The 20,161-nt window shown below is 43.3% G+C and overlaps 2 protein-coding genes across 14 annotated transcripts in view; one reads left to right on the top strand and one right to left on the bottom strand.

Moving 5' to 3' along the window:
* Positions 1-19,887, bottom strand: part of HNRNPAB (heterogeneous nuclear ribonucleoprotein A/B) — a 31,315-nt gene extending 11,428 nt beyond the window's left edge. For 4 of the 12 annotated variants that reach the window (XR_008232716.1, XM_052771927.1, XM_052771926.1 and 1 more), the window contains exons 1-8: positions 19,661-19,887; positions 19,191-19,510; positions 15,833-16,001; positions 15,590-15,748; positions 15,038-15,169; positions 13,167-13,275; positions 12,921-13,073; positions 12,758-12,842 (exon numbers count right to left, since the gene is read on the bottom strand). Coding sequence is in view for 10 of the 12 variants with exons in the window: in XM_052771927.1 (XP_052627887.1) it covers positions 12,772-12,842; positions 12,921-13,073; positions 13,167-13,275; positions 15,038-15,169; positions 15,590-15,748; positions 15,833-16,001; positions 19,191-19,471 (1,074 nt within the window). In the remaining 2 variants the exon portion in view is untranslated. Of the gene's footprint in view, positions 1-1,612; positions 1,624-12,177; positions 12,503-12,757; positions 12,843-12,920; positions 13,074-13,166; positions 13,276-15,037; positions 15,170-15,589; positions 15,749-15,832; positions 16,002-19,190; positions 19,511-19,660 lie in introns of those variants that run through there. The other 8 variants (XR_008232717.1, XM_052771934.1, XM_052771933.1 and 5 more) reach the window with 5 other exon arrangements.
* PHYKPL (5-phosphohydroxy-L-lysine phospho-lyase) lies at positions 991-10,099 on the top strand. 2 transcript variants are annotated; one of them, XM_052771922.1, is made up of 13 exons: positions 991-1,101; positions 2,954-3,072; positions 3,903-4,062; positions 4,713-4,787; positions 5,639-5,726; positions 5,821-5,937; positions 6,154-6,236; positions 6,550-6,775; positions 7,045-7,199; positions 7,690-7,779; positions 7,968-8,098; positions 8,461-8,517; positions 9,915-10,099. In XM_052771922.1, the coding sequence occupies exons 1-12, from the start codon at positions 1,043-1,045 to the stop codon at positions 8,487-8,489; spliced, it is 1,332 nt and encodes a 443-aa protein (XP_052627882.1). In that variant the 5' UTR covers positions 991-1,042; the 3' UTR covers positions 8,490-8,517; positions 9,915-10,099. The 2 variants fall into 2 exon arrangements, with proteins under 2 accessions (XP_052627882.1, XP_052627883.1); XM_052771923.1 differs by lacking the exon at positions 991-1,101 and adding an exon at positions 1,212-1,351.
* Positions 19,888-20,161: the final 274 nt, after the last annotated feature.

Raw genomic sequence — 20,161 nt, 5'->3', positions numbered from 1 at the left:
TCAACCCATCCCAGAACATCCTTTTTGGTTCTTTATCCTCCTATTTTTCTTCTAAGTAATTCCAATCAAACAAACAGGAACGGAGGAATGACCATTGTAATCTGATGATAGCATTTCCTCTTTTAATCCTAACTATTGCCTATGCTAGGATTGGCTCTTAACTAGTCGGTCAGGTCTACCTATCTGGCACTGACCAAACACAAGAGTACAACAATATAAACGGTTTGGTTTTGCTTTTGCTTAAATAACGAAGTACGTGTTGAACAATTCATACAGTTGTAACACCTAGGCTACCACCTCAAATTATTTTCAACTGTAAAAGAAACTTCCTTGATGTGCAAGTACTTCAAAAGAGAGAATGTTACGATATAGCTCTCCTAATGACCTGAAGAGCCCTGAAAAACATGTTACTACCTCTGAGGTGCCCGATAACCGAGTGGGATCTGGGGCCGTATGCCACCACCAGTGGTGTAGCCCCACGAGGTACAGTTTGCACATGAGCTGCCAGCAGCCTTGCAGGACCCCGGTGGATGCAGCCTCTCCCCCCTTCGTGCTACGGGACCTCGGAGCTGAAGTCACCGCTCCTGATGCTGTAAGCGAAGAGTCCAGCCTCGCAGCCGGAGGAGCCTGAAAGCACGGGTGAGTTCCTGTTCTACTCCTTGTGAAACCAGCTTCCCTAAAGCTGTGTTCTGGATGTTATCTGGGAGAGGCTGGTTGGTCAGGGCCCGGGCCCTCCAAGGGAGGTGCAGGGTTACTGCCGGAGCAGACACGCGTGCGAGGCCCGTGTCCTTGCCCACCTTCTGCTATGTGTCACGGCCCGGCCCTTCTTCCCGCAGCGGTAGCCGGTACCGCTCCCGCACCGCTCCCCCCCCCCCCCGCCCCGAGGGCCGCTCCCGGGGGCAGCGCTGCGCCGGCAGCTCGGCGCGGCCCGCAGGGGGCGCCGTAGGGCCGGGCGGGGCGGGGCGGGCCGGGCCCCTCCCTTCTTCCCTTCCCCGGTCCGCCCCTCCCGGCCCCGGGTCCTTCCGAGGCGGCGAGAGCGGCCATGAGGCCGGCGCAGCGCTCCCGGCAGGAGACCCTGGCCCTGCGGCGGCAGCTCATCGGGTAAGTGAGTGAGTGCCGAGGGAGGGGAGGAAGTGCCGCCGCCGTCGCCCCTCGGGCCGGGAGAGCGCTACCGCCGGGCTGCCCCTCCCGCCGCGGGGCGCCTGACGTGGCTTGTAGGGCCCCGGGCTGGGAGCGGGCCCCGCTGCCCGTCGGCAGCGGCGGGTTCTGGCTGCTCCGAGCCCGGCCCTCGGACACCCGTCGCGGTTGCTGCCGGGGCTGAAGCCAAGCGGGTCCCTGCCCGGCTAGCACGGTAGGTCGAAACCAGCAACGTCGCCGGGAAAGTCGGCGCTGTTTGTTAGCGTGCAGAGCCCGATTTTACTGGTGTAATTAGCAGTAACTAGCATTTCTGAAGGAGGGGGAGTTACGAAACTGAAGTATAAAACCTGTATGATATCTGGCGTGCCTGTTTAAACTTTAAACTGCTTAGAAAGCATTTCCCATCAGCTCAGCTGAAAGCACGAGGTGCAGCTGGGCTCACCCACCTGCAGAACTGCCGGAGGGTCGGCAGTGGCACTGCCAGGCGGTGCTGGGCTAGGCAGAGGTTCTGGCAGGCCTAGTAGTATAGCCTGTCTTTCAGAAAACTTCTTCTTACACCCAAAATGTGATAAAATTAACAACATATGTCTGCCCAGTTTGATAGAATTAAGCATGAGACTCGGTTCCAAATTTCCCATTGCTTGTGTTGCTTCAACTGACCCCCAAAAAATCTTAGTTCTGTAGACTGCTATCAGGAATGGTAGCCAAACTGTTATATTTAACTGTCAGAATGCTTTCGTATTGTCCCTTTTATTTATATATATATTAAAAAACAAGGCTACTTTAATCTTTATACATTTTATGAATCCGGAAGTTGGGCTGAAAGTAAATGCTGGAATGTTAACTGTGCCAGTTACACAAATCTGAAGAATAAGCACCCTATGTATTAATCTTTTTGTAACTAACTAACTGATTTGCCCTGCCACTGGGAACAAAGACCCAGCCTCTGTACGTGCTTTCTTAGCATCTGTTAAAGAGTCAGGATAAGTTTAGAAAAAAAACTGTTTTACTATTCTACTGCTAGCTCACATAGAAAGTATAGGATTCCTATAGGGGAGGGATAGTGAAGCAGTTTGATATTTTATCATTGTCTTTTGTTGCTCGTTTGATAATGACTTTGTATTTATGATCAAATTGTTTTATTTTTGTATAAGCAGTCTTTTACTAAATGAAGCATAAAAGTTTGGCATTGCCCTTCAGAGTCAAATCCCTGCAACTCCTACTTAGGCAGACATGTGTTTCAATTTTACTTGTTTGGCAATTTCTTTAAAAAATGAAACAAAACAAACACGCTTAAGTAGACCCAGCCTTATAAAATCACTCAAGGTTAGTGAAGCTTTTTACAGATGTAACAATCACCCACACCATACCATCTGGAAAATCAGGACCTTAGCGAGAATAGCAAGAATATAATGAAAACAATCACGAGGTAAGAGACACCAGAGTGGGTTTCAAGAACAGGAAGAGCAGGCAGCATAGACAATAAGGAACTGCAGTTAAGACTGGATGAAATTATAGTGCTAAGTCCTATCCATGTGCAGTGGCTAGATTACCAGTGAAGGATTTTCAGTTCTGAAGCTTGTTTTTTCCCTGCAAGTCTTACAAAACTTGACTTGATTTAGAGCACAAGGCCTGTTCTCTTCCCCATCCCAAGCTTTGTTTTAGGGGCCAGAAGTAGGATGATGCCATGTGCCGGCAACTGGGGAAATGTCTTTCACTTGATTAACTCACTTAACTGAAAATATTACCAGCAGAATAAACTATGCAACTTTTAGAACTCACTAAGATTTATTTTGCTTTCTGATGCTTGCCATAGCTCTTCTTGCAAGCTGTTTTTTTCTAATGATCCAGTGAAGATCGTAAAGGCAAAAGGCCAGTATATGTACGATGAGAATGGAAGACGATACCTTGACTGCATAAACAACGTTGCTCATGGTAAGTTATGTTATTTGATACCATGTTTTTCTAAGCAGAGCAAGGAACAATCAGTACTTTTGCCACTGTTGCATTGTGTTGAGGGAGGGATTGTTTAAGTGGAAAAGTGGAAGAAAACTTTCTCGAGCCTACAGTTTGCAAAATTGTGGTTCACGTTTGAATTTCTGTGTGCGTGAATGTGCTCTCCAGACTCGCTTCCTGTTCTGTCTTCCTAGAAACATACTGGTCTAAAATTCAGGGGGTTTTTTTCCATGAAAGCTCAAGTAAAGCACCTAACTGTAAAACTAACAAATGGCTTGATGTTTTGTTGTGTTTGTAAAAGTTACTGCTAAGCATACAGTCACAGGCCCACCATTGAGTGTGGTGCCTTAACTGTCTATTATGAAGTAGCTGCTGCTTTCTTACAGTATTTGAAATCTAACTGGTCGGTGCTGTCACTAACACCCCAGCAGGGCTAGTAATTCTTTGATGGAAAAGCTTACCTGCACGTTCCCAAACCCCTAAATTATGTAAATGTCTAAATCTAAATATCAAATTAGATACTATTGGTTTTAAAGTATCAATTTCCAGTATTAACTACAAACCTTAAAGTACAGTAGCAGGCAACTTCAAACTTTTGGGGCTGGGGGAAGTTTTTAGAGAAAGCTTACAGGGTTTACTGACATACATTGTCTTCCACCGACAATATCATTAATGCCCCACTGATTAAATACAATCATCAGTGATAATATCTCTGTACTATAAGAAGAGAAATATAAAAGTTATTATGTGAATGAACACCATGGGTTATATGGAAGAACTCTCAAACCACTCTCCACACTCTCTTGCAGTTGGACATTGTCACCCTGATATAGTAAAAGCAGCCCATGAACAAAATCAATTGTTAAATACAAATTCTCGTTACCTTCACGACAATTTGGTTGATTATGCAGAGAGACTTTCAAAAACGCTACCTGAGAAGTTATGCATCTTTTATTTTTTGAATTCTGGGTAAGTCGGGTATATTAGAACTGATACTGTGCTTTCACTAGGTATGTACAGACAAGTATAATACTTTCTTATCAGCAGCCAATTGCATGATCTGGCGTGGATCACTAGATACTGACAAAAAACATGGTTTGGGGTTTTTGAAGAAACTGTGGTCCTTTTTAGAACTTCAGTGACTCTGAAGTTTACATTTAGCAAGCTCTCAATCAGGAAACTAAAGTAGTGCTTTATTTAAGAAGGGTTTTATTCTATTTATAAGGCTCTGGACTACAAAACATTAACGTAAATATTTAATGTATCAAGTTTCTGGTCTGACTTCTGAACTGGGAATTACTTCTATTATCAAGATTAAATGTAACAATGTATATTTGGGGGGGGGGGGGGGGGAGCATATTCCCAAGCAAACTACAGCTAAAAAAAAAAAACCAACAACAACTGTTTCCAAAGTAGTTTCTGTACTCCAGCTTTTTAAGATGGATTCTGTTCTGGTGAACAGTCCTACCCTAACAAGTGTTGATTACTAAGGGATCTGTAAGTAACACGCATTGAGTTATGTCTGTTTCTCGCAGACACAAACAGCATTGCAAGGGAGGTTAGAATTTCAAAACTCAAGACAACCACAATGAAACACTTATAAAATTTTTCAATTGTAGATCTGAAGCGAATGATCTTGCCCTAAGATTGGCACGACAGTATACAAAACATGAGGATGTTATAGTTTTAGACCAGTAAGTACATTGGCAATTTTATCTACTGCGGGGTACAAAGCTCAGTTTTGGTCTGTGGTCAGAGCATTGCTGAAAACCTGTTGTAGTAAAATGACTGTAACCAGGAAGCTGAGGGAAGTAATTTTTCCCTCTGTTCAGTATTTTGAGACCAGCCCAGAGAACTGTGTCCAGGTTGGGCTCTCCAGTACATGGCAGACTTTGACATACTTACTGGAAGGAGGCCATCAGTGGCCTGCCACGATGGGTAGGGAGCCACAGGCTTGATAGGTTAAAAAAATTGGATTTGTTCAGCTGTAAGAGACTGCTAGAGGGAGATCTTACTGTAACTACAACTGTCCAATGGGAAGGAGTGGAAAAGATGGAACCAGGCCTGAAGATGTATGGGGACAGGAAGAAAGGCAACAGACATAAGCTGAAACCTGAGGAATTCTGATGAGACATAGGGAGAAACTCTTCTACCATGAAGGTGGTCAATATTAGAAGAGGATGCCCAGAGAGACTGGAAACTCCATTGTTGGAGGATATTCAGAAGTAGGCCAGACATGTCTCTTCCAGTGGTTCTGCAATCTTGTAATACTGCTCGTGACTTACACTGCTGTGATTCTAGTCACTGGTCCAGGCAAACCAGTGACTGAGTACTGTCCCTCTGCATCCCTTATATTCAGATATGCAAAAAAATCCAAATAGTACTAAGCTTATTGATAGAAACTGCAGAGCTGTTCTCAGCTTAAGTGACCGTATTCCCACCAGGTGAGAGAGGCTAGCTACTCTTTAGCTATCAGTAATGCTAATCCTAAAGAACTCTTGATACTGAGGAAATTACTGTTTAGTTCTGCTAATTGTTTTTTAAGTGCGTACCATGGACATCTGACATCCTTGATTGACATAAGCCCATATAAATTCAGAAATCTAGAAGGACAAAAGGAATGGGTCCACGTGGTATGTACTTCAGCCTATAACTATCAACTACTTGTCAATTTAACAAAGTCTTATTTATGATATACTGAATATAAGAAACTGTTCCTTTGTATAGGCTCCTGTTCCAGACACATACAGAGGACTTTATAGGGAAGACCATGAAGATTCAGTAACAGCCTATGCTAATGAAGTGAAAAATATTATTGAGCAAGCACATAAGAGAGGCAGAAAGGTAAAAAGTTATTTCCTTTGTCTTGCCTTAGAAATGAGCATAGCTGACTGTCAATGCCATTCAGGATTACTGAGCTAAGTAGTATGGACTTATCAAAAAGAAAAGATCACATAACAATGCAAGAACCATCTAATGACAAAGAACTTGCTCATTGTTAAGACAATTTCCACAACTTTCTGTATTGTGTTCAAACACTACATGCTACATATGTTTCAGATTGCTGCATTTTTTGTTGAATCTCTGCCAAGCGTGGGTGGTCAAATCATTCCACCAGCAGGCTATTTTCAGAAGGTTGCAGAGTAAGTGGTCACTCGTTATCTTAACTTTTTTTAATTTAATGTACTTGCTAAATACAGAGGATAGAGAATTTCTCTGCCTGCTGTAGCATATAGCTTGATAGGCAGGACATGGCCTATGCCTTCACGTTAGAATGTAAACTTACTCAGTATGGCAAAGACCTGCTTTTAAACACATGATACAGAATAAATATAGGCCTGTACAAGTTTTTTTCCTGGAAATTTGCAAAGTAATGCTTTCTGCATGCTCTTAAACATTATGTAAATATTATGTTCCATTTCCTTTTAAGAGACAATAAAATCTGTTATGTTACAGGCACGTGCGCAAGGCAGGAGGTGTATTTATTGCTGATGAAATTCAAGTTGGCTTTGGCAGGATTGGCAAGCACTTTTGGGCATTCCAGCTTCAGGGAGAAGATTTTATACCTGATATTGTCACTATGGGGAAACCAATAGGAAATGGGCACCCTATTGCCTGTGTAGCAACAACAAAAGAAATTGCAGAAGCATTTGCATCCACAGGAGTAGAGTATTTTAATACAGTAAGTAAAAAGTTTCCCAAACTCCTCTTCTCTACAGGAGTCTTAAGTATTAAAATTAGATAATCGTGCAGCATTTTTATTAATCTTTATCATTCCCACTGTTACTGTTTATAGTATGTATATCTTTGTAGTACAGAACTTTATGTTTACTGGCTCCATCTGATAAAAATGGCAGTATGCTCATTTTATCACTGAGGCTATACTTTCAGTGACATGATTGCATCTTTCTTCCCTTTCCATGGCTATATGTGTTCCTCTCCTGAACTCAGTTTGGAGGAAACCCTGTCTCATGTGCGATTGGATTAGCTGTGTTGGATGTGATTGAGAAAGAACACCTTCAGGCTCATGCCACAGAAGTAGGCAACTTCTTGATGAAGCTCCTGAAGGAGCAGAAAATCAAGCATCCCATCATTGGTGATGTCAGGTATTAGTGCCTTATTTACATTTTTAGCTGCTTTTTGTTTGGTTCAGTCAGTCAAACAGCTCGGTCCAACCGATGTGGTTTTAAGAAATTCATTAAATCTGTGTTTTCAGCAAAAAATCAACAGCCTGCTGTACATTAGATCAAAACAAACTTGAGCTTATTTGCCACTCTAGGCCAATACTGCTTTATTGATTTATTAGTTACTAAAGGAATTCACTTTCCTGTTTGAACTCTTACTTCAAGTGCACAAAGAACAGCATTAATGAGCTGGATGGAAAATATGCTTAACATCATGTCCTGCACTGCCATAGTGTATAATACTGTATTACTATGTTTCTTCAGAACAGCAATACCTTTTCTATCACTAGCCAAACCTCAAGTAGTTCTCATGCAGTAAAGGTTTGGTCTCACAAAAACCTTTCTCAATGTTTTTAGTTCACTTGCAGTTCCTTCCTCTGACACAGACTGACTATTTTTATTTCTTTTAAAGGGGTTCTGGCTTATTCATTGGAGTGGACTTAATCAAGGATCAAGCACAAAGGACCCCAGCCACAGAAGAAGCAGAGCATCTAATAACAAGGTACAAGCAAGCACACAATTACAAAGTAACCTTGCCACTCAATAGTTGTTAACATATAGCCAACTGGCAGAAAAAGAAACCAGTCTGTGTACAAAGGCATTGTCTGGACAGCCTGCATGCTGATGCTTGTAAGTTTTTCTGAACCACATGCAAAGGTAAACATAATTCTTTATTATTGCTCTTCCCAGACTTAAGGAAGAATATATTCTACTGAGTACAGATGGGCCAGGAAGAAATGTGCTTAAATTCAAGCCCCCAATGTGCTTCAACATGGAGGATGCAAAATTTGTTGTGGACACAATTGACAAGCTACTAACAGGTAACAGAGGTCAATTCTGAGCCTGCTTTTTAGAAGTGCTAAAACAGAGCCAAGATGGCAGATGCTCAGCACATAGGAAATGCAAGCTTAGTCTTCACTTCTAACAGAACTATTTACTCCACAGATGCGTATGCCTTTCAAAACAGCTTTGCTGTGGCAGAGGTTGAAGTGTTTACCTATCTGAACAAGGGCAACTGGTAAAAGCTGTCTGAATTTCATTCTTGAAAGCCATAATCTGTGTGCATTTGCAACTTAGCTTTTTATACAATTTCTGCACGCTCACTGTTAACCAAGTTTGAGACAAGTTTTTGCACTAAAAGTCAGCCATGAGTTTGCTAAATTGTTGCTTATTCTCTCTCCAGACATGGAAAAGGAACATCTGGACCAATAGAAAACATCCACTTGTTCTACCTGAGCAGGTATTTATCTATATTTACCCTTTACTATTTAAAAGCCATGGTCCCAAAACATAACTTCCCAAGCATCTTGTGAATGGTCTGAGGCCCAAGCTTCCTCAGAGATGCTTTTACTCGAAGTTAGTTTGCAGGAATTTCTGGCAATCTAGAAGCATGACGGACCAGACTTGTGTACATCTGCCAGTCACAGCTACCTTCTATCAGAGTCTGACACTTCTAGTAACACTGTATGTATTCATTTGTTTGTAAGCTAGGTCCAACATGTCCCAGAAATGCCTACCAGTAACTAGAGCATGCTATGCTTGTCTGGGAAGCTTTAAGAATGACTGGGTGTAACTCTGGGTATGCAAATGACATGCACACCAAGATAAAAAACCATAGCTTTTATGCTAGCTGCTCAGTGCCTTAAGTCTCTAGACAGAAGCTGTTCCAGCTGCCTAACCACTTCTCAGCAAGTCTCCCCTTAACTGCCCTTAAAGGCAGGAGCATCATACATTCTGCATGCCACAATTTGGGAACCTCCACTTATGCTAACAGCTTTATGAAGAGCTATAAACAGTACTTTACTTAACACCTGACTTTGAAGTAGTATTGCCTTCCTTCTGTTCTCTTGAGCATTTTTGACTACTTTGTAGGATCATTTCAGGTTCATGGCTGTTATCTCGCACTTGAACATCAGTTTACCCCTATACTCAGAAGTAAGTTTGTGGGCATCAGTAAGACTGAGTCCTGTTAAGTCTTCCAAGCCTTTTCAATCTTAGTATATCTGTTGAGGTCCCCTCTATAGCTTGCTTACAGAGAGCTGCAACTCACTGCCACATGCTCACAAGCACAGTGTACACTTACTTACAGTTAACACCTCACTAACAACGCCCTTTGGTACACTTAGTACTTCTTCAGCCTACTCTGACTAAAAGACAACCAAGTGTTTTTTAACCAAGTGCCCAGTTAAACTCTAGGTACCTATACAGGAATGTACCTAATGTAATCACTGTAATCACTGGTGGCCTCAACCACCACACTAGATTCAGTGCTAAGGCCCTGAGAAACATGCTTTTAGTTCAGTGCAATATTAGTATAGCAGGCACGAGAAAAATGTGTTAATATTTTATTTAGCAAGTTAATGGAAAGACATACAGCTGTTTGTACTACTTACTTCTTGAGAACAGAAAGGTTACTCAACAGTGCCAGTTTAACTTAGAGGCCTAATGACTTAATAATGTGCTTGTCTGCAATCTAAACTATGCAACAAAAATACCTTTATTTTCTACAGGAAACCAAGAATGCAAAAAGCCTCTTACTAAGTACAGTACTAGTATGACACTTACATATAATGTAAGCGAAAATTCATTTTAATGATGCTTTTACAAAAAAACCATAACATTATTTTCTTTCCATAGGTTTCAAACAATGTTCAAGATCTACTACTAAGAAACATTATTCTACTGTAATAATGCACATTTAATCAGCATCCTAGCATGTCTTAGACCAGATAAGTTACCTTTGATTTTGTTATTTTTGGTTATCTTGTTATTAGTAAAAGCTTTAGGAGAAATAAATTTTACAAGAGCTTGTTTCAACTCTGGCAGAAGTGTGGAATTGGCTTTTATTTAAAACAGTATATATAAAACTTATTATAAAGGAATCTATTTCTAGTAGCTACTATAAACTACGTTTTCTAAACTCATGCTCTTTCAGGTTATAACTTTTGCAAATTAAGATGAGCCAATGGGTTCTGTTATTTTTTTTTTTTAAATCTGCCACTACTGATGCAAATGCCATTCTAGCTGCCAGTACACCCAGTCCTTCCCAGGCTCCTCTGACCAGTTTCAGTAGCCAGTTTCGTAACAAGGTCCCTAGTAGCACTATATTTAACACATGGTCTCAGTGACCAGATTAAGTCAAAAACTTCAGTCCCAAATTCATAACATCAAATGCATGAGGAACAGACAGGTGAGGGCCATGACTCCCAAACAGGTTCTTACAAAATATTCTGTCCTCAAGAAATATCCAAGTAGGATTAGTAAATTAAGAGTACGTTACAGCCATAAGCAACAACCTTGTATACAAGCCCTTGCTTTCACCAGGCAATTACACGTTCTTTGTATCACAAACTTTTCATGCAAAGAAGAAAGGGAAAGCCAGCTCTGCATTTAAGTACCAGTATCCTCTATTTCTGCTTAAGGCCACATCACCTGTCAAGGAAGCATTACCTGAGAACCTACTTCCAAAAAACAGCAAAATAACAGCCAGCTGACAAACTATTGCTAAGACACTAGCCAGAAGTACTGCAGCAGTATGGTCCTGATACTATGCAAATTCTCTGTTGGTGGGCAAAACTGTTTGCTAGAAAAATATTCTGCTACCCCTTATTTCGTAAGAAAACAAGTAAAAATATGCAATAAAGCATTTCAATTTTAAATCCTGAGACAATAATACTTTTAAATACTGTACTCATTTGTTTCAGTGGTTTTCAATTTTTTTTTATTTGCAAGTAAGTTGGGCATTAGGTTACAGACGCCAGCTGTAAAGCTGTCATGTCAACTATCAGATTTAAAGTCTGATTCATCTTTTTTATCCTCAAGATTTCCACTTAACCCCAGAAAAGTCTTACAGACTTCTAACTTTACAGCAAATTTTTCTTTTCAAGGACAGCCAGCAGGGAGCAGCATATTATAGTCCCTGCAGGAACAGCTGCATCCCTTGTTAGAAAAAAAATGGAAAGGGTCACTAGTAACATCTGTTTATGTCTTGTCTTAGTTACTTGGTTCGATTCCATTTCTGGTTCCCATTTGTTCAAATAGAATTTACTACAAGAAAAAAATTGTCAGATTTTAGCTTTAAAAGGAAAGTAAAAATCAAACTGATTACTGCAACAAAGATTAGAAGTTTACTTTGTGCAGCAGCGCTTGCTACTTATTTATAAATCTGAGATTGGGACTATTCTGCAGCAAGCCAGGCAAATCACATGATAGTTATTGCCTTAAAATAGTGGTAAACTAGTCAAAAAAGGAGAGCATATTTCTAGCTGGTCACTTATCTCTAAAGAAAGAGATCACGTTTTGTTGTTTTTCCACCCACAACTTTAGTGGAAGTTCTTTTAGCCTTTGATACACAAAAAGGCTGCAAAAATTCAGACTTTGCATTGGTAATTTTATGTCTGTCTAACCTGTCTTTCAAGGCAGGTGTACATACTATTAAGAACTTGTAGAAAAGTCTCAGGTTCAAGAGAGTGAAACATTAAGGAAGTGCAGCTAGCTTCTTGCATGCCTCTCAGCTTCCTCCAGCAACGCTGTCTAGACTCCCAAGCCCTACCTGAAACCTATGCCTCTGGCTCCTCCTAGCAGAGCCCTACAATGGAGACACAACCACAGTTATGCTGAGCCTCTGTCCTTGTCTAGGACATGAGCCACCAGCACAGCCTCCACAACAGCTGGGGCTTTCCACCTGAGTCCTCTTCCATAACCTCCAGGCAGAAGTGGCTGCAGTTTTTAGCTGCCACTTAACTGCAAGCGAGCACAACTACCAATACTGCCTTCTAGTTTTAAGATTAAAAACATTTAAGCGCAACTCTTCATCTATCAAGGTACTGCCATGAACTAAGTTCTGGGAACAGTATACTGGCATTTTACTAATACATAAGCTGAAGAATGGCACAAGACACTAGATTACGCCTTTTTTATTTCAAAAGCTAGGATAGCTTCAATATCCATGTCATGGTGAATCAGAACACATGTAAAATACCTTACAATACATTAGATTCCAAAAAGGTACCAAAAAGTACAGTAAAATTAACACTTCCATTACAGGAAATGTATGACACAAAAACAATACAAAATAAAAAGGTGGAAAGTGACACTGGTTCCCTAAGATGCATCTCATTCTGTACAACTGGAGTAATGCAGAGTCCATAGTTAACTCCAAGAGGCAGTCCCTAGATGCAGAGCTGCAGCTTTAAGCAGACCCTCAAAATCAGTTTCAGTTTAACCTATTAATAAAATCATTAATTAATATCTTCAGCAAGGCTGAAATTTACACACCACACTGTCTAGACAACTAGTTATCTGTAAGTATTAAACATGTAAAACATTTCCAGGGAGCTCTTCCAAGTAAGATGCACATTTAACAGGCCATAGAAATTTATTGTAAAGTTAAATTTGGTACAGAACTGAAATATCCATCTACAGCATTGTATACAAAACCTATGCAGTCATTTTCCAAAAGAGACCATGCCACTGCATACCTGAATAAGTTTGATCAATATGGCTTGTAGTTATTCTGATGACCACCACGTCTTGGTGTCTTCCCATAATTTGCACTGCCTTGACCTATGAACAAGAGAACAAATGCATTAAACTGCTAATTAGTTACGCTTGCTTATACCCAATACAGTTCTCTTTACTTACTGTAATCATAGCCTGGTCCATATCCATAATACCCATATCCTGAATAATCATAGCCTCCATAGCCACCATAACCTTGCTGATAGCCGTATCCTTGATTCCCATAACCCTGGTTCCAGTAATTGCCATAACCTTGATTCCAATTTTGACTTTGAGCTATAGAAGGGAAAACCATCCACAAAATCCCATTTTAGTACACACAACTTATTTAGAATGTGTCCATACTAAAGTAGTGCGTGTAGTACTTACCACCGCCTCTTCCACCTCTGCCTCTTCCTCCATAGCTACCTCTTCCTCCACCACTACTGAACTGTTGCTGCTGGTATACTTCTTTTGGCTGTGCTACCTTAATCTCGCACTGAAAATAAAACACAAGGAAGAGTATGTATACTGTCTTACAGCAGCAGCAGCACCCAACCTAACCACCTAGGAAAGCCAGAGGTTACTCTGGAGGCAAAGGAAGTATACATGCTGTGCTCCCTATCATGTGAGCAGAACTAATGCATATCCAGAAGCATCTGATATATTGTGCCACCTGGGCAAAGGTAAGTCACTGACAGCCATTTCAAGCAGGCCACTGCTTTCAGAGTATTTTACACCACCTATTCCCTACCATCAACTCCCAGATGGAAGACAAAGGTTACATCATTATTGCCCATACAAAGCAGGCCACTGCTTTCAGAGTATTTTAATACTGCCTATTCTCCACTATGAACTCCCCCATGGAAGAGGTGCTGAGGCCACCCTAGCATAGCTGCTGCTCCTGTAGGAGCTGCAAGGCTGCCTGCCCTCTGTCCTGGCACAACCTCCAAGACAAGGCTGTTGCTATTGGACAGCTTCACCTGAGCAGCCCTGGATGAACAAGGGTCTGAGAAATGTACCAGAACAAGTTTTCCTGGCAGCCCTCATACACCCTATACACCAAACATTGTGTTGGACTGTACAGTACACCTACCAACACTTGAAATCATCACTTATCAAATACTAAGAACAGCTAAAAACAACCAGAATTGACACTTCCAAGACAGGTTCCCAAGCTGCAGTTCAAGCTGTCAGCCAGCTTCCTAGTTCCTGAATCTGTGCACAGTCCAAGATGAAAGCTGCTGCTGCTGTGAAAGGAACAATTCCCTATGATAGCAGCCCCTCAGCAAGCCTGGCTTGGAATTCTTCACCACAAGAGCTTTAAGGTAACCTGCTCTTTTTATTATCACTATGACACAAAAACAAGCCATAGTTACAAGATACAGGTATGATTTCTCAGCTCCCTTGGCACATAAGCATTCATCTCTCCTGGAAACAAACTTTATTGCCAACTAGAGTGTCTTGTCAACTACCAGTGCAGTTTGCCAAAGTTTATTCTGTGCTGTGTCAAGACCAGTCTTAAACCGAGTGCAATCGAAGTCACTGCGTCGGACAGTATGACCAGATCTAACAGGGCTTTGAAGTTAGTGTGTGGTCAGCACTGAGGGAAGAGCAATACCTTCAGCCAGCACACATCATTTGCCTCCAGTCCTCTTCTCCTTAGCTTGACACTCTATCAGCTATTCCCACAGATGAGCAGTCAGCTCTTCAGAGCATCTCACCACTTTTACAGTAGTTCACATAACCAGCTGACCAAGTACAAGTTACCATAAGCATACATTTACACTCTGGATCCTTGTATTGGGTTTACATGACAATGTTTTGGTAGCAGGAGGCACCAGAAGCTGCACCCATGTCAGACAGAGCCAGTTTCAGCTTACAAAGTTAGTGTCTGTAAGTCTTGAATTTATGCAAGTGCTCTATGCTGAAAATAGGTACATATCTGTTGAAATGGCTTATGTTGCTAGACTGATAAATAAGCCAGTTTTTCCACCTGTATTTAATGAATGCAATTAGATACTTTATATACAAAGCCCCTAGAACAGAGCAAGTATTAAAGCCACAAGTACTGGCAAGGAAACTTCGTAGCCTCTGTGACTGAACTTATGGCAAAACACCCCTGTGGTAAACTGCAAGCTATCCTTATTGTAATTTTGCTATCTTGAGAGCAGAGGTCTAACAAAATCCTTTTCAGATTACAGATGTAGTGGTATTATGCTTAATAACTTGGACAAAGATTTACAAGTCAAAGTGTCTACCTTGCTTCCACTGACGTTATGGAATTTCTTCTCCAAAACCTTCTTCACCGGATCCTCTTCCTTGAAAGTGATGAACACAAACCCCCTCCTTTTGTTGGTCTTTGGATCCATGGGAAGTTCAATTGCTTCAATCTGAAGACATGAAATACTATTTTCAGACTGGTATTTTAGCAGAACTGTTAAACGCATGGCATTTGGGACAGTAAAACTGTAGGTTTCCTATCTATGCATATTATGCAACACCAAAGTTGCAATATTCTTTCTACACTAACATTGGCTTTCAGACCAGAGGTTTCAATTTTACAACTCTTAAAACAATTTTAACATCAGATAAAATGGTTTGAGTTAAAGACAAGGGTATCTATAACTAGCAATGGAAGCATCTAGTGCAGTTTGTGCCTTCCTTGCTCTCAAGATGGGAAACCTCTGGATCAGTTACAAAAGGCTTGATACATCTGAAATTAATTTAATTTGCAACTTGCAAATTATTAGTAAACTAAACAGCAACTGGAGACTATAGTTATCTTAGTAAACACTGAAACCATTACACACCTCTCCAAACTCTCCAAAGTATTCCCTGATTTTCTCTTCTGTGGCTTCTGGGTTTAGTCCACCAACAAATATTTTCTTCACTGGATCCTTTTTCATTGCCATGGCCTTCTTGGGGTCAATTAGTCGTCCATCTAGCCTGTGTTCTTTCTGTTCCAGAACCTGAAAGATAGTTTGATGTGATTAACTCAAGCTGAAAAGTTTCTCCTAGAAGTTAAGAATCTGAAATACGAAGCTTAAATTCACCTTTTCAACACTCCCAGGTTCTTTGAAGAGAATAAATCCAAAGCCTCTGGATCTTCCTGTGTTAGGGTCCATCTTTATCGTACAGTCGGTTACCTCACCAAATTTGGTGAAGTAATCTTTCAAGTCTTTTTTGCTTGTATCCCAACTGAGGCCGCCAACAAACATCTTCCTGAAATTTCAAAGAGATAAGCTATTTAGATTCAGGAAGTACTACAGAAAAGCACATGCAGCAAGATGCTCACAGTGCTACACACCCCAGCAGCATTGTCAGAAACAGGACCAACTGTTGCAAGTTAAATACTTTTGCATCTTGTCAAAAGTTAGTGGAACTATAAGAATGCACAAGAAGGGGTTCCACCCCTCCTGAGGGAATGACACAATGCACCCTGAATTTTAATACAGGTATAAGAAACAGCAAAAATTGCCTAAAATATTCCTCACCAGTAACTTACATTCTTTCAACAGTATTCAGTTATTTGCAACAAAGCAGTACTGATTATCAAGCACCACCAACTCAGTTTTTTGAAAGAACCTAGAATCATTCCTACTGCTTTGAAAGCATTCAGGATAGAATAAGGCGTCAAAATACTTGAGCTCTTTCAGGATTTGGACAAATGGCTGTAAAAATTTTAGTCCTAAGAACGATCTGCAAAATTTAAACCAGGTACCTATGTCCTCCAAGAACAGTCACATACAACAGGTGGGACTTTGGACCTGCCTTAACTACTATGTTGTGCACTTCTTCCTGCTTAGTTACTGAATCTACTTCTATCTTCATCAGTACAACAAGAGTATCTCCACTATTAGTCTCTACTTGCATGAATGGCCAATACAGTACCTTCCCTGCCCACTTTCCCACACAAAATATCCTCTGAAGCATCTCAAAGAACTAAATACCAGTGAAGCGCAATACAGAAGTGAATCTAACAAACAAAACTTAGATAAGTCAATAAGGCACTTTTCAAATGCCTCACTTCAAATGAAAACATTAATAACACGGCTGTATTTTCTATTTTCATAGTTTCCAAGGTAACAAACTAAGCTTTTAAAAGCATTCGAGCCTTTTTATCTAACTATAGACTAAAGCAGTTTAAGTTGTCATTACTCTGTTTAGAGGCAACCTAGATTTGGCACTAGAAGCTAGCAGCACTTTAGAAACTAGACTATGTTTAAATAAAATTGGCTTTTGGTGTTTATGTGTAACTTTGATTTGCTAGAACTAACATCCATTTATGTTCAAAAGGCAATATGAGAAAAAAAACCATACATGCTTTTTTTTTGCCTTTTTTCCTTAAACTGGGTGAAACCATACCCCTTGTAGGCTAAACCCTTATTTTTTCAGAAGATCAAGCTGTGCACTCTTAACTGACAGTGCAGCATGATACATAGGGTCTAAGTAAAGTCTGTGTGCTTCTTGCAGCCATTACTATAGAGCCTTACAGAAAAGACATTACAAAGTCTACTAAGCATTTCAATAACAGGTGAAAGAAAGGTAACTTGAGGGATTCCTTCTCATCACAACAGCTTACTGACCAAGCATAACTGCTATAATCTGTACAGACCGACAGTGGCTTTCCCACAGCACACCCTGTCATCATTGACTACACTTGCAGAATGATCAAGAGAAATTCAATGGTTGGGGGATGACAGGAATTTGTCTAGAGGCAGCTTTAGCTGCTTTATGCCATCGGGTTGGAGCTGTGGTATGCACACAGATACTGCCACATGCTAAATTCACCTCTTACTACATCCATAGATATTACACTTTGTAATTTACAGTCCTTTGTTTTGTAATTGGAACAATTGATACCTACATCTATTTAAGTAACAGAAAATAGAGCCCTTGAAATTAAGACCAAATTCCTAGTATTTGACTTTGACTTCGCCTTCAGAGGCCCCACAAACTGGGCAATTTCACTCTTAACATGTAGTCTTTTTTCTTCCTCCTCCTCAGTGTATTAGTGCAGCTGAATCAAAGCATGCTTCAGCTCTTAACAAAATACTCTGATGTCAGCACCCTGAACTCTGCCTTGGACAGCTCTTGTTTTAGCACAGCACTAGATTTTCCACATAGGTCAATCCCCCCTGCTTTTCTTATAAGTTCCATTTTACACGGATTTGGGGTTGAAACTTGTCACTTCCTATGCAAGAAAGGGAAAGAGTATCACCCACTTTTCAGGGCAGAATACTTGAAGTAAAAAGAAAATTCACACACAGCTAAGAGGCCTGGTTCTCAATCCTTGTAGTGTCTGTAAAAGGTACATCCAGCCCTAGCTTATAGGAAACTTGTGCAAGTCTTACTCCTTTCCTTACAGCCAAGATCTGTTATGCTACTGTGGCTTCAGCTCTCTGTTCAACTTAAGGGATCTGACCCTCTGGTTCAGGGCCCACGGATAACAAAGGGAGTTCCAATTAAATACATGGAGTAGCTTGAATCACAAAGACCCGCTTGAGAAACAGGCAGGTAATTTTTCAAGTCAAGCACATAAACAGACCAACTATGATAGGAGAGAAATTACTCTTTTGTACACAAGGATGCCACTACCAAAACACAGCGAAACTACGCTGACGCCCTCCAACATCACTTGCAAGAGATAAGCCGTTTTCTGACAACGTTGCGAAGAAGTACACCAAAATCGTTCTTACTGGTTTAAACACACCGCACATCGTCTCCATCACGCTGTTTTTCTCTTTACTCCCTCCACAAATACTTGGCTTACCCCGACTAGCTTCCAAAGCCAGGATTTTTTTTTTTTTTATAGGCGTGACACAAAACATGCTCGCATCTACACCGACGCCGGTGGCGATCGGTCACGCAATCCCCAGAAAGTTTGAACCAGCCTTCCCCCCCCCCCCCCGCCTCGACAGAAAACAACTCCTTCCCTCCGCTCCTTTCGTTAAAAAAAAAAAGGGAAAGGGATGAGGAAAACGCGGGATGCGGAGCCAGCCGAGGTAAATCCCCTTCCATTTTACAGCGTGAGACGGCAACAAACCCGCTCCCCGCCCCTCCCCCAGCCACCACATGGCGCCAACAAAAGGCAGCTCCAGAACAAAGGAAGCGCTGGTGCTGCAGGGGCCGCCGGCTCACCGCCCGCCCGCTCGATCCCTCCGCAGCCGGGGCCGCCCGCCGCCCTCCCCCGCCGGGCGGAGCGGAGCCCCGGGGGCGGCGGAGCGCGCCAGCCGCCCGCCTCTCCCTTCCGCTCCCGCCGAAGGGCCGCGCCGGGGCCTAGCGGCCGCGCTCCGCCGCCGCACATGGCGCCCGGGGGTAGGGAAGGAAGGGGAGGAGGGCGGCGGGGGGGGGGGGGGGTATGGCGGCGGGGGCGCGGCCTGCTCCCGCCGAGGGAGGCGCGGCGCTTACCCCGCGTCCTCCTCGTTCTTGCTGGCGTTGATCTGGTCGCCTTCGGCTCCGTTCTGGCTAGCGGCCGTCCCCGCTGTTCCCGCCGCCGGTCCGGCTCCCGCTGCCGCTGCACCCGCCGCCGTTCCCGCCGTCGCCGCTACGCCCGCTGCCGCCGCCGCCGCCGCTGCCGCCGCCGGAGCCCCGCCGGTTTCGGCCTGCTGCTCTCCGGCGCTTTCGGCCGCTTCGTGCCCGTTCTGGGTGGCGCCGGTGGCGGCCGCCAACTGCTGCTCCGCTTCGGACATGCTGCCCCGTCCGCAGAGGCGAGAGGGACGACAGGGCGCCTGCAAGAGACGAGCGCGGGTCAGCGAGGCGGCTCCCCCCCACCCCACCCCCCCACCCCCCCGCCGGGCCGGTCTGATCCGGTCCGGTCCCGCCGCCCCTCCCCCCCACCCCCCCCCCTTTTCCGCCGGCGCCATCCCGCTCATACTCACTTTAAAACCCGCTCCCAATAAAAATCCGGGCCGGCCGGAATTCGGATTAAAATCCCCTACGCGCTGGAGCTGACACCCCTCCCCGCGGCGCTCGGCTGCTCCGCACCGGCACCGCCGTCGCCGCCACCTTCTCCTCCCCCTGAGACACGTACTCTCCGGCCCGGAGCCTTAACGCGTGGCCGCCTTTATACGGCCGGAGCCTCAGCCACACAGCAATAAGGAGCTTCCGCGTTGGCCGCTGACGCCTGTCAGTCATATCGCTCGGCGTTTCCTGTTGGCTGCGCTGCGGGGGGCGGGCGGGGTGAAGCGAATGGCGGCCCGCGGGACTGGGCTTGGGAGGGAAGGCACGGCGCGCGGAGGCCTTGCGCTTCTCGCCTCAGCGCTGCGGGCGGTTCTGCCCGACGCGGGGCGGCCCCGGCCCCCGCCCGCCCGCGGGGAGGAGGAGGAGGAGGAGGAGAAGGAGGAGGAGGAGGAGGAGGAGGAGGGCGGCCGTGGTGCCGT

The sequence above is a fragment of the Harpia harpyja genome, chromosome 20, assembly GCF_026419915.1.
Source record: "Harpia harpyja isolate bHarHar1 chromosome 20, bHarHar1 primary haplotype, whole genome shotgun sequence".
NCBI classification, from domain to species: Eukaryota; Metazoa; Chordata; class Aves; order Accipitriformes; family Accipitridae; genus Harpia; species Harpia harpyja.
The sequence above is the reverse complement of the archived record's forward strand: the minus strand, read 5'-3'. Positions and strand labels throughout refer to the sequence as shown.